Raw genomic sequence first — 12,833 nt, 5'->3', positions numbered from 1 at the left:
CCCACAAGAGCATACCAAACGCCGGAGGCATCTAAAGCAGTGAAAACGAGACTCTTCCCCAGGCAGACAAGACTCTGGACCAAGTTCTCCAAACTTGCCTCAAAAAACCCAAAGTATGTGGGATGGTGGGAGCCTGGAGTTCCTCGGCCAGTCTGGCTTTATCGTTCAGATTCTAGAAGGCTTCAGCTGTGTTTTTTGTTTTAAAATCCTCCGCTTTCTGGAGAAGGAAGTGTACACCCCGCCAGCGACGCGCAGGCACGGGGCTCCGGGCTATTTTCGTGCTCTCAGTTCCCTATCTTTCTTTTTTTTCTTTTTTAAAAAAAGTCCCCCTCAGAGTTCCTACACACATAAGTAATTCAGATTCAAGCCATTCTGGTATCCAGGGATGAAAGCCATCTCTTTTATAAATCACCTCCCTCCAACTCCTCTGTGTCCACTTCATCCGTCCTCTGAATGCAAACTGACAATGGAGAATTCAGTCACACTTTGGCTCAACCGAGAACGCAGGATCCCTCCTCTCTGGCTGCCTGGGGACTTCACCAGGAACCCTACCATCTTTGGCCGCGTGAATATGTGTGATAATCTAAGACATCTGGGGAGATATTACACATCTCCGAGCAATATGCTGGCCTCTCGTTCCTCGCATGTGTTCATCTGCTTCTATTTCTGGCTGGGATGAGAGGTTCTGTCTTCCATTGGCTCCTCCCGGGCAGCTTCATGCCCGGGCTACCTGCCACCATTGGCTCACCCAGACCCTCCCGGGGCCCCACAGCTCCCTCAGCCCCACTGCAGGGACCAGCCAGCCCACAGGAAAAAGGCCTACAAGATGGTGTGGTCAGTGATGTGGCTCGGGAACAGTTTGGGGGAAATGCTGCGGTGCTAACACGAGGGCCACTCTGCACTTGGTCTGAAGCTTCGTTTTAACCCCTCGAGCCATGGCAGAACACTCAGCCGCCTTGTACCCAGGACTGACGTTTGATGCACACGTGCGTGCGTGCACACAGACCTATTCAAGACAGCAGCATCTCAGACCCCAGCGTGCAGCTGCCCAGTCTGCGTGCCCAGCCAGGGGATTTCTGAGCAGCAGGAAACTCTTGCTTCCCTTCAGACCCTAGCGTGACACAAAAAGGAAAGCGTACCGGTCACTTCTCGTTCACGTGCTGCCGTGGGCAGCCCTGCAGATGAGGCCCATGACCTCATGCCTAGCCAGACCCTCCATGGAGTGTCAAGGCCCAGGTGTGACCAGAGGGGCAAACGCCATCACTGGGAATCCTGGAGGCTCCCTCAGTGCCCCGGGCTGACCCACCAAGTGGACCTCTTCTCAGTGCCTTCTGGGCATCCCTGGTCCCCAACCTAGCCACAGGACAGCTGCCTCCGTGGGGCCGGACAGACAGCAAAGTCACTCAAGCACCAGTCCCCATAGCCAGAAATCCCCAGCACACACAGTGACAAGAGCAGGCACGTGCTGGGGGCCTTTTGTGTGTCTGGAAAGAACTACTGTTACTGTCATATAGGTGATATGGGGAGAAACGGCACCAGTGTGGGGCCAGGTCCCCAGGAAGGACACTACGCAGCACGTGGCTTGGTGTGTGGGTGGGACCCAGCAGCCGCCCACCCCAAGGGCTTGCTGCCACCACGATTCAGGGGGCTGAGGGCCGGCTAGCAGGGCAGCAGCCTCTGCAGGGGAAGGAGTGAGTCGGTGTCACGCGCGCAGCACACGCTGCATTTCACTTTTCTTGGTAAGCAGTGTCCCGTGATGTCTGCGAGCACCCAGCCTGTCTGGGTCGGTGCTTTTCAAACTGTGGGTTGTAAAGTAACTGAGCGGGGTGTGGGTAAGACACATAAACAAACGGGTGGATAGAAAACACATGGTCAGGGTGTCTGGTTAAATGTAGGTACATGTGCATGCACGAACGTAAATGGTGCTTCTCGCTGGACAGAACTTTGAAAGCCACCACCACTGGGCTGGACAGATGGCTGACCAGGGCCTGTGCCCTCTTGAGAATGTTCTTCTTGTTCTGAGGACTGGGCATGTCCTTAAGACCATGAAATCCTCAGGATGGGGCTGGCTGGTGACAATCAGGTATTCTTCTGCGGTAGCAGCAGGTGGAAGGGCCTGGGCTAGGCTTGCCTGGCGTCAGGGCGTAGGCCCTGTGGATAACACTTGTACTCTAAAGCCCACTGAGGCACCTGGCACCAGGAAAAGTGGGACTTGGAGGCTCCCCGACCCCAGCCCCGTGCCAGCTGGGGAGGAGCCCCCAGCCAGACTTGAGGGCTGCAATGTGCAGACGCCAGAAAGACATCAGACCGACCAAGCAGCCACCAGGAGCGAGCGGAATTGTCTCATCATAGCCTGTGGTACCCAAGAGATGCCCTGGGTGAAGAGTGAGCACGCCGCAGCCCACAGACGGTAGTATATCTGTGACTGAGATACAGGCTGCTTCCCATAATGGGGTGAAAGCGGTGGCTGGGGGGACCTTCCTAAGCAGTCTGAACGAATGTCTCGTCCACATAGAACCTGCAGAATTAACAGGAAACTGACGGGAGAAGGGGTAGGAAGGAGCCAGCTGGCAATGCTCCTGTGGGCAGGAAACGAGTGGCCAGGTGGGGAAAGAGCTGGCCTTGGCCATGACCCCTCTTGGGGCTGTCTCCTCATCTACAGGAGGGAAGGACAGGGCACCTCAGGGGCAGCTGTGTAGAGTCTCCGAGGCCACTTCAGCTAGAGGATGTGGCATGGGCAGCGGGAGCAGCAGCACACACCACTTACACGCCAACAGCAGTTCAGGTGTCTTCAAGGGCTTCCCAGGGAGGAAACTGCTAGCCTGTATCTGTCTGGGGCTTTGGTGAATAGGAGCTGTGTCCCCACCTTCACTGGTCAGCCAGACAAGGCATACGGGAGCTGGGGCTTCAGGCTGATGATTACCAGGGCGAGGAGACAGATGGGGTGCTAGTCCCATGACAGGGATGGAGAGGGGAAGATGATAACTAGCTGGCTGCTGAGCATAGGGCTGAGACAGGTCTCTGCCCCTAACTAGGAGAGCCGTGCCCCTCCACGCCCCAGGACACAGAAGACCACAGCCGGCAGGGAGCAGGCCTGGCCCCTGTGTCCTGAGACAATGCTGCCCTCTCCTGGCCAGTGCTGGGAGGTCTGGCTCGCCACCCACATCCCACCTGTGGCTGGTTAACCAAGGCCTGGGCATCCTTAGACTGGTGCTCTAAGGTTCTGAGAAGCGCCACAGGACATCCTTTCCCAGGAGCCACTCTCTCTGCCACATGATCAGATGGTGGGAAAGGGAGGAAGGGAGAGGGGGGATTCCCAGCTGCTTCCCAAATCGGAGCCTACTGGAAGCACACCTTGGACTCCTTCCCATCTCTTCCCCATGCGGTGAGCCGGCTGACGAGCCCAGGACAGGTAGAGGGTGCTAAGGCCGGCCTCAGACCTGGGAGTCCAGCACAAGAGTGGGCCTAACTCTGAATGCGCTGTTTTTCGGTGGATTTAAAATGGACAAGGGCGCCCCCTGATGGCTCATGGGCAGCACGCTAGTCCTGGGCACCTCTACCCACCGCGGGGTCTTATTTCTGAAGCCCGGGCTGGTTCTGGGGGGACTGGGCAAGTGCACGAGGTGATAAGAAGATGGCGTGGTGTGAGGAGCGGTCCTTGAAATGCTCTTCTCAGCTCTTGGGTGACAAGTCTGGCATGGAATAAGAACTTACAGGCCCCAATTTACAGGACCATGACTGTAACCGGGACCATGGCCCAGCTCCGGGAAAGCTCCTGGTATTGGAAGGACAGAGGCATGGGGGGTGGGCCTGGCCGGCCTCATACTCCACCTGGGGCACATCTAGTGAAAATAGTAGGCCTGGTGGCTCTCACCTCCAGCCTATCTTGGAACTAGCTGCTGGAAGGTAGGCTTCAGGGGCCTGGAGCACAGGTAGAAGCCCCCGCCTGGCTCTGGCGGGTGGCCACTGCATGCAGCTCTCACCTGCTGAGGGTCAGGCTGTGCCAGGCTCCATGCTCAGCACTTTGCACTTATCAATGAATCCTCCCAGAGCCAGGTGTTATATTACCCCAATGACTGATGGAGAAACTGAGGCCCAGAGGGATGGCCACTCAGCTGGGGAGGACAGGAACTTGAACTGGGGACCCTCTGTGCTCATCATCACACAGCCCCACCTCTCTTAGGATCCCTGTGCGTGTGTGTGTGTGTGTGGGGGGCGCATCCGGGACTGTAGGGAGAGGGAAAGAAAGGGCCGGCTGCGCTCAGCATCTACTCCCCACCTTCTCCAGTATAGTCTGACTCCTGGGAACCAGCTCCGGTCCCCAAATAGTCCCATGACTAATGTTAAAATATCCGTGGGGCATTTTCACTGGACATCAAGGGACTGAGACACAGAGTGTGCCACCCCGACAGGGGCCTGGATTACTGTCAGTGCTCTGGGAGACTCGGCTTCAGGAATCATTTTGCATTATGCTCATATTTTGGTTTCATACCTTATGATGAAGTGTTGTGGCTTTTATGTTGGGATAACAGAGTGATTTATTATTTACCGAACGCACTGGGTGCTCAAAGATCAATTTCAATAAAACAATGGCTTATAAATGCCGCCAGCAATCTGGCAGTAGCAGTAATCAACAAAACATGTTGTTCTAAATGCTGCATAATAAATTGACTATAATAAACTCATAATTATTCTACTGGCTACATTTCAAAGTTGGCACAAGAAAAATAAAATTTGGGCTTGGCATTAACATCCATGGAATTCCTTGGCTCTCTTCCGTCACTAAAGCTATGACTGGGAGACACAGGTGCCATGTGCTGCCCAGGAAGGCTGAAGACACAGCACCTGGGCCAAATGCGGGCCTGAAGTCTGCTGTGCCCTGGTCAGCCAGGCCCACCTTGTCAGGGGCTACTCCGGGAACAGAGCTGGCACTGGCCTTTCACGGGATGACAACACTCTTTAGGGCAGATAAGGAGGAAAGTGGAGTAGCAGTTGCGTCCTCTGGAGTGTGCCAAGCTCACAGCGCAGAAACACTAGTGGCCACATGGCCCCGGTGCAGGGCCTTCCAGCTCTTCAGAGCTGCCCCCAGACAGCTGGGACCACAGGTGTGGCTGGGACCCTGCCTCAGCCTGGGCACTGGGTTCCCACATTCTGTTCTCCCAGCCAGAACAGGCCACAGAGTCAAGGAGCGTTAGCAAAGATTACAGGAGCTGAGAGTCCCTGAAGAGGCCAGGCAGTCTCTCCTTGGGGCCACTAGTGCTCAGCCCACTTCATGGGAGCAGCGTGAGAAAATCTACATGAACATATGTCCCTGATGCCAGGCCCAGGGGAGAGCTTTGTCGAGGTTGCTGCACGCCCTTGGCCCTGAAGCCAGGAAGGCTGTTAAGATACTTTGAGAGGGTCTCAGGGAGCAGTAGCGCTCCTGGCTGCCTCTAGGACACTCTGTGTGCTTCCCGCTCTGTGTGCTCCCAGCCCAGGCCCCTGGGGAGAAGGTACATCAGCTCAGCACTCGTGTCCGTGACATGTCCCTTCGGCACCCCATGCAGTCCTGAGAGGCGCGTGCTACCTCCATTTGCAGATGAGTAAACTGAGGCTCAGAGAGGGAACTAAATGGCTTTGTTTCTTCTCAGAGGGCTGAGCTGGGTTCCTACCAACGTGGCCTGATCCAGAACCACGTCTAGCTGCTGACTCTGGGTGAGTGGAGAGACGGTGGCCAGTCACGGTACCTGGCACACTCTGTGGTAGGGGGACTTTGGGACTGGGTGGGTTCCTGCAAACACTTGGCAGTGACAACTCAGAGCACATCCCTCAGCTCACATTCCCCCAGTGAACACGGGCCAGGGAACCCCAGGTGCAGGCATCACGGGACTCCAGTTCAGGGACCAAGCCTAGCAGGGCATACGAGAGACCTGAGAGGAAGCATGACACTGCCTAGAAGATGCCTGGGGAGCCGTGCGCAGGTGCCTCAGCAGTAGGAGGTAGAGGCACCGAAGAACCAGGTGGGAGAGTGAGCACGCCCTCCCCATCCCTCCCCTACAGGCTGATGACCACAGCAAGAAGGCTGAGACAGGGCAGCCCTCTGGGGCTTGTGGCCCCTGCATAGCTCTTAGCAGCCAGGACCAGCCCTGCCTGACGTCTGGGTGATGGGGAGGACGGGGGTACTGTCTGGTCTGCATCAGTGAGGCACCCACAGACCCCTCCCAAGGCCCAGTGAGGTGGGGCCTGTGCCTAGCACAAGCCCTACACACTAGGGGTCCGCGAGCAGGATCCCGAGATGCCATCAACGGAGAGGCCATCGGAGGGTGAGAGCAGTGGGTCCTGCCCACATCTGCTCAGTTGTGAGGAGCTGTGAGCACATGAAACTGCTCAGAAAAGCCCTGCAAACAGCCTGGGGTGAAGCACCACCTCTGACCTCCCCAACTAATGGCCTCTTACACCAAGGGGTCCTGTGGCCGAGGCGGGCAGGTTTCAGAAGGGAAAAGGCTCCCTACGGGTCTTCTCTGCACTAGACTGAGGTGCCCACCCTCCCGGCCCCGGGACAGAAGTGTGAGTGTAGTGGGTGCTAAATGCAGAGGACAGAGGGCAGGAGTTGGGGTATAGTTCAGGCCCTTTTGAGAGAGCCCACTGTCCCACAGTTCTGTAGGCCCCCGCCCCCTCTCATCAGTGCGTCCCTGCCCCAGGAGACGAGGCACACGCAGGCCAGCGCCTGTGGCAGAGGAGTTGGGCCCAGGGCAGGAGCGGGGGCCTCGCTGTGGTCAGCCTTCTCAGGGTGGGGCCAAAGGACCCCGCTTAGTCACCCTGAAGGCCGCCGAGTCCCACCACGGCCCCACGGTTCGCATGCAGAGCCGGGGCAGGGGCAGCTCGGGGCTGGCCTCACTCACCACATGTCTCCGTCCTGGATGGTCCGGTCGTTGGGGGCCCCGGCGTGTCCGTAGTGCAGCACAGCCGCGTTCTCACCGCTGCCGAGCGCAAGGGGCAGTCAACAGCTCATCCTCACCCACAGGCCCCAGGGGCTGGTGCCCCATCCCCGCCCCGTGGGCAGTACTGTCCTCTTTGCAGCAGAGGCCCACGAGTGGCCAGACCAGGCCCACAGCCTGAGGTGGGGCAGGGGTCCTGGTGGCCTTGGCAACCCCAGTCACACACTGGCGAGCAGCCTCTCGGAGCAAGGGGGCCCTGCCTATAGGGCTTCCCTGGCTGACGCTACTCAGGCAGGTGCCCTCAGGGCTGGGGTTGTGAGCCTGATGTGGGCAGCATGTGCGAAGAGCAGAGTGGGGAGCAAGGGTCTGAGGCCTGGGGAAGGGAGTCTGGGGAGACCTCCTTTCCTGGTGGCTGAAGGGAGAGAGGAGGCCCATTGGGAAGGGCTGGGCTAGGCCAGGGGCTGCCAGGAGTCCTGGGCCACAGACAGGGGCACCAGCGGCTCCTCGCTCCCCTGCTCTATAGAGCTTCCCTGATGAGCGATGCCTTTAAGAAAAAAAAGACTTTTAAGTCTGTCTAAAGGAAAAAAAAAATCCGCCTGGGTGTAATATTTATGGCCCCGTTCGGGAGTCTCAGGAATCATAAAAGTAGAAATAATGATTTTTCTCTCTATCCACCAGAGAAGAACATTTCCAAGGACTGAGATGTTCACATGTATTATTCATGTGCTGAGGACGTGCACATCCGCAGAGCTGCCGGCTCTGTCCTGGCTGAGCTGCGGCCAGACCGTCTGCCCCGAGGGACCCAGCGTGGGGAGACGAGATGGGTGAGCCCAGGGGACGAGGGGACCACCCATGGCCAGGATGTGCCCTCAAAGATATACCTATAACAACACACAGCCACACAGACACCTACATAGCTGTGCACACCCCTAAAGACCACGGAAATATATGCTCACAACCATGAGCCGTCCCTATATTCATGGTCATTTCTACTCTGTGCCCCCAAGTACACCCTGCCACAATCAGGTGACACGCACACAGACCCGCCCTGCCCCTAGCCACAACGTGCCACATGCAGGCATGCCCGTAGTGACACCTCCCACCATGGAGCCCCAGGCCCATCCACAACTTTGATGTTCCCTGCAAAGCCACATGGACTGCTACACACACAGACACACACACAGACACACGACCATAGCTCCTTCCATCCCCGCTGTACACAGAAGCTGTCACGGCCCAGTCCCCACAAGCTCAGTGTGTGCCTGAGTGGAAGGAGTGAGGAAAGCCAGTGGCCCCCCTGGAGGAGCAGCCCCTGGAGACGGGAAAGGAGGTCATGGCAGGGGGTGGCCGGGCTCCCGCCTTCACACAGCACTGGCCGGACCAGGCAGAGGCGATCTCAGCTCCCAGGGCCTTGGTGGGCATGGGTGTGGGCATGCGAGCAAGCAAGTGCGTCTAGCTGGGGAGTGGTGGGGCTCCCTCGCCTTCCCCCCAACCCCCCCTGCAGTCATCGTCACTCTCACGGTCCAGGAGGCCCACTCACCTGCTGCAGATGCAGGTGTAGGAGCTGTGGCGCATGCCGCCCTGGGAGTAGCAGTAGTGCTCAAAGAGGCTGCAGAGAAGGAGAGATGTGTCAGGGTGACCGAGTCACTGGAGCCTACAAGCTCCCCGCCCCCCACAAGTCCTGAGCACGGGTCTATGAGGCTTGTAGCTGGAGCCCAGGGTCAGCCACAGGCCACAGAAGCACAGAACTGTCAGTGCGGAGGAAGCAAGGCCAGAGGAGGGTGTCCCCTGCAACACCGTGGCACTGCCCAGCCTCCCTGGCCCATCGGACTACTGTAGGGCCACAGTTTCTGCAGGGCTGTAAGTGGTATGACCACTGCGACTCCCATGTCCAGTGGTCATACCCCAACCAGGGAGGTGGACAGAGGCAGAGTCTGGGAGGTAGGCCCTGCTTCTCTCTATTTGAGACAAGCAGCAAAACGGTTGCCCCCACCCCTGGACACGCCCCTGCCAGCCACACCTATGCTACATCAGCTGTTCCAAACCCTCGGGAGGCCACGATGCCAAGAACTCTGGATAGGCTAGGAGCCCACCCCTACGCCACCAGATGCCCCAGGACAGGGGCTGGGGCTTGTCTCTTTTTGTGTAGGACTCTGAGCTCCAAGGGCCCAGCCTCTGCAGAACCCAGCTGGGGACGGGGGGCTGCCCTCAACCCCTCTTGAGGCCTGGACAGTAGCTCAGGCCCAGCCTTCCAGGTGGCCCTGGCTGAGAAGCAGATCCAGGTGACCCTGCCCCTGCTTCCATTACGAGGGTAGGGGGACCAATCACAGAGCTGTGCCACTGACCCCATCTTCAGAACAGCAAGGCCATCCCTGAGCATATTAAGTGGTGATTCTGTGCTTCACATTTTAGGCCTGTTTTAGAGAATGTCTGTACAGAGAAGTCTAGTCTTCCAGGCACTGTAAACACGAATTATGTATGATTGTTACGGTGGGTATGAAGTAGTTGTTATGCAGGAGGGGTTCTGCTGTACTCACTTGGCTTTCGGACTTGCCTTACAAACCTCACAGGCTAATTGGGTATCTGTGAGTGAAACATTTCCTCAACAGAAGGATTTCAGAAACTGCCAGGGAGGGGAAGAGAGGAGAGCCACATGTTCCCATCACAGCGGGAGCACTCAGGCGGCTGCCATCTACTTCCGCCTCGGTCCCAGAGGCCATGGGGACGGCGAGACCACAGCCCAGCACGTTCCTCCACAGAGAAGCCTTCCGATGACGAGCCTGTGAGGTCGTCTGGCTTGACTGGTTCCACATGGCGAGCCCATGTTGGGTGGAAGACGCCACGCACACTGTGGAGCTGTGGTGTCCCCTTAGCTTTGAGACAGACAGAAGCAGGCCTCAGAGGCCCGCACGGCCATTCTCAAGGTGATGGGGGCGGTGGGCCCCTGGTGGGGCAGGGGTTGTCTGTACTTGAAGATGAACAGACAAGCGCATCCTCCAGTAGCCGGAAGAAACAGGGTGGGGTCGGCTCCCTCCCGCAGCCAGTCTCGGCAGCAGGCGTTTTTCTGCTCAGTTTCTACAGCCTTCATCACTTCAGCACCTAATTTTGTTTTCAAATTAAGTTTTCTGACATGACATGAGGACAAACTGGTGCTCTGGTGGCAATAATAGGAGGACGCAACAGGCCCACGTCGCCTGCTCACGTTCCTCTGAGGACTCTCCCTCTGGGGCCCCGGGCTGGCTGTGGACACACACGGTTCTGGGGAAGTGCAGAGGCTCGGGGGGCCAGTGGAGAGACAGGGGTCTGACAGATTTGTGATTTTCAAAGGGCAGGGGGTGAGGAGTGGATGATCCAGACTGGAGTCACATGCCTGTCATGAGGCTCCTGGACAGCTCGGTCTGAGCTCAGCCAGCACAGGTCCCAAGGACAGACCGCAGTAGCAGAGCTACCTGGTTCCCACCAGACAACTCGCAGACCCCGGCAACAACAGAAGGACACTTAATAAAGACGCCTCTAGACCTTTACAGAAAATATGACAAACTGAGCCAGGTGAGGGTCCACCAGATGGGCCTAACTGACTGATACAAGTCAATGGCCAAATTTGGCCACAATGACACAATGGTAGAGCACGCAGCCGAAAGCCGTCCCACCTCCGACACTGAGGTGCTGCGCGCTAAGTCGAGTTCATAGAACAGGAGGAAAGCGAGGCCTGAAAGGAAGAGGGACCTGGCACGCTTGGGACCCCGAAGGCCTTGGCTTTCACTGCCACGTGAGGACAGTGACAAGGCCTCGGGCACACGAGATGTCGGAGACTAGAACTGAGACCCCATTGCCACATCAATCTGGGGCCTGGGCAGCGATGCACCCTCAGCAAAGGGCAGATTTTGGAGAAAATTCAAGAGCATCAAAGGAGGCAATCGAGAAGCTTGCCTGGGCCCTAGGAAAAAATAATTAGATTTCACAGCACGGTCTGCCCTCCAAAGGGTTCAGGTTCAAACTTGGTTCCTGACTGGTGACACCTGGAGCAAATAGCAAGAGCAGACACAAAGCCAAACTGGGCAGCTGTACCCTCAACCCAGGTGAGCCAGAATCTGCATGTGTGCACACATATACGTACACATGTGCACACAATGGACATATACACATGCACACACTCATGCATATATGTACACAATACACATACGCATGTACGCACATGCGTGTACACACGTATACATACCCACACACACTGAAGATGAACTCACAAGAGTTGTCAGACACCGCAAGCAGCAGGCTGAGACCCTCAAGAACTTCAAATAACAGAATCCTCAGCTAGCGACCACGCACACGTGGAAAATAACGCCTAGAAGTACAGCATGAAAACAGAACAGACAGATTTTATGGAGAACCAAAACAAAACTTCCAGAAACAATCAATCTATCCATCAGAGGCCGCAGCGCTGGTGACCCCAGCAGCCCCCTCTGCTTGCTCTTTGTCAGTCTGTCATGTGCAGCACAAATGTCATGCTGGGCCTGACTGCCCCTGCTCCCTCCTGCTCACCTGGACAAAGGATGGGGTGTAGAGCACCCCGACGAGGGAATGGCCCTCACTCCCTTCCCTGGCAGCAGAAGGGAAGGTTAAGGGTCTGCCCATAATGCTGCCACCAGCCTCACAGACACCCTGCTGCTTTGTGGTCCCTGAAGCTTTCTTCCACACGGCTGTTCCTCTAACATCCTTGCCTATAAATTTCTCGCAAGCAAGACGGGTAGGAAATGGTTTGTATGCAGGCATAAATGAGAACCTTTAAGTAACCTGGGAGAGTCATGTACGTGAACACGAGGTGCGACAGAGAGGCAGGCCCATTTGTCAGAGCCTGGAGATGACGAACGGGGCAGGGACAGATTCCGAGGACCAGATCAGCAGGAATGATGTCTCCAGGGACAGCACCGCTGGGTGACTCCCGGGGCCTGCAAATCCAGCTCATGGAGCCTTCCTGGGCACACGGCCCAGCTTCTGGCCTCTGAGGTTTATCATCTGATGCGGAGACAAACACAGCCCTATAAAAACTCATTAGCTGCCCAAGATAACGGTGGAAGGGCTGCCCTAGCAGCAAGTGTCACCAAGCTATCAGCACAGCCCTAGCAAGTGTCACCAAGCTATTGGTGCAAGCGTGAGCAATGGTGGACAGGGCCTGCGAGGGAGGTCAGCAGGGGCTGTGGGCAGCATCAGCCATATCACCCCCTCCCAGCCTGGGCCTCAATGTACTTCTGGTTCCCTGGAGGCCGAGCCAGAAAGAGGAGCATGGAAGGGAAGACGGGAGATGGGCAAAGTGGTGAGCAGAGCATCTAAGAGTGGGCGATTAGGACATGGGGGAGGGAGGTGGGTAGGGAACAGGGTGTGGGGACCGGGCATTCCAAGTCAAATGCAGGGCCTTCTTGGGCCCAGGTGGCGGCCCACCCCTACTGTCACTGCGATTTTGGGCAGGTGTCTCCCATGCTCTCCTGGTAGGGGCAGGGTCCTCATGACTGTGCTCCACTTGCTCAGGCCTCTGGGTTCCCCACTGTCCCTGTCCTGCCGTCCCTGCCCCTGCCCAGCCTCCTGGATACGGCTCAACACTGATGCCCAAATCAAACCCCCCTCTGCCACATACCTACCAGCTGTATGGCCTGTCCGTGCCTCAGTTCCCTCACCTGTAAAATGGGAGGACAGTGCCTCCCACAGGCACTATGAACATGCAGACCCATGGCCTGGACACCACATCTGCACATTCCAGCACAGCCAGGTTCCCCGTGGGCGCCCTCCAGTCCCGTGCAGGCCGACGCGTGCACAGCAGCCCCAGGATAAACGCACGTACGTGCCCAAGTGCACACACACGCGTGGGTCTTCCCTTTACACAGGGCGTCTCAGCCCATGGTCCCTTGCCAGCTGCCCCTGCCC

The 12,833-nt window shown here is 57.2% G+C and overlaps 1 protein-coding gene across 1 annotated transcript in view; it reads right to left on the bottom strand.

The window, feature by feature from the left end:
- PEPD (peptidase D) overlaps nt 1–12,833 on the bottom strand; it is a gene marked incomplete at its 3' end in the record, with an annotated part of 115,576 nt that overhangs the window by 15,470 nt on the left and 87,273 nt on the right. The window contains exons 10-11 of the mRNA XM_023537696.1: nt 8,458–8,526; nt 6,882–6,959 (exon numbers count right to left, since the gene is read on the bottom strand). Of these exons, the coding sequence (XP_023393464.1) occupies nt 6,882–6,959; nt 8,458–8,526 (147 nt within the window). The remainder of the gene's footprint in view (nt 1–6,881; nt 6,960–8,457; nt 8,527–12,833) is intronic.

This window comes from Pteropus vampyrus, unplaced genomic scaffold (assembly GCF_000151845.1).
Source record: "Pteropus vampyrus isolate Shadow unplaced genomic scaffold, Pvam_2.0 Scaffold196, whole genome shotgun sequence".
NCBI classification, from domain to species: domain Eukaryota; kingdom Metazoa; phylum Chordata; class Mammalia; order Chiroptera; family Pteropodidae; genus Pteropus; species Pteropus vampyrus.
Note: the sequence above shows the minus strand (reverse complement) of the source record. Positions and strands in the feature narration are given on the sequence as shown.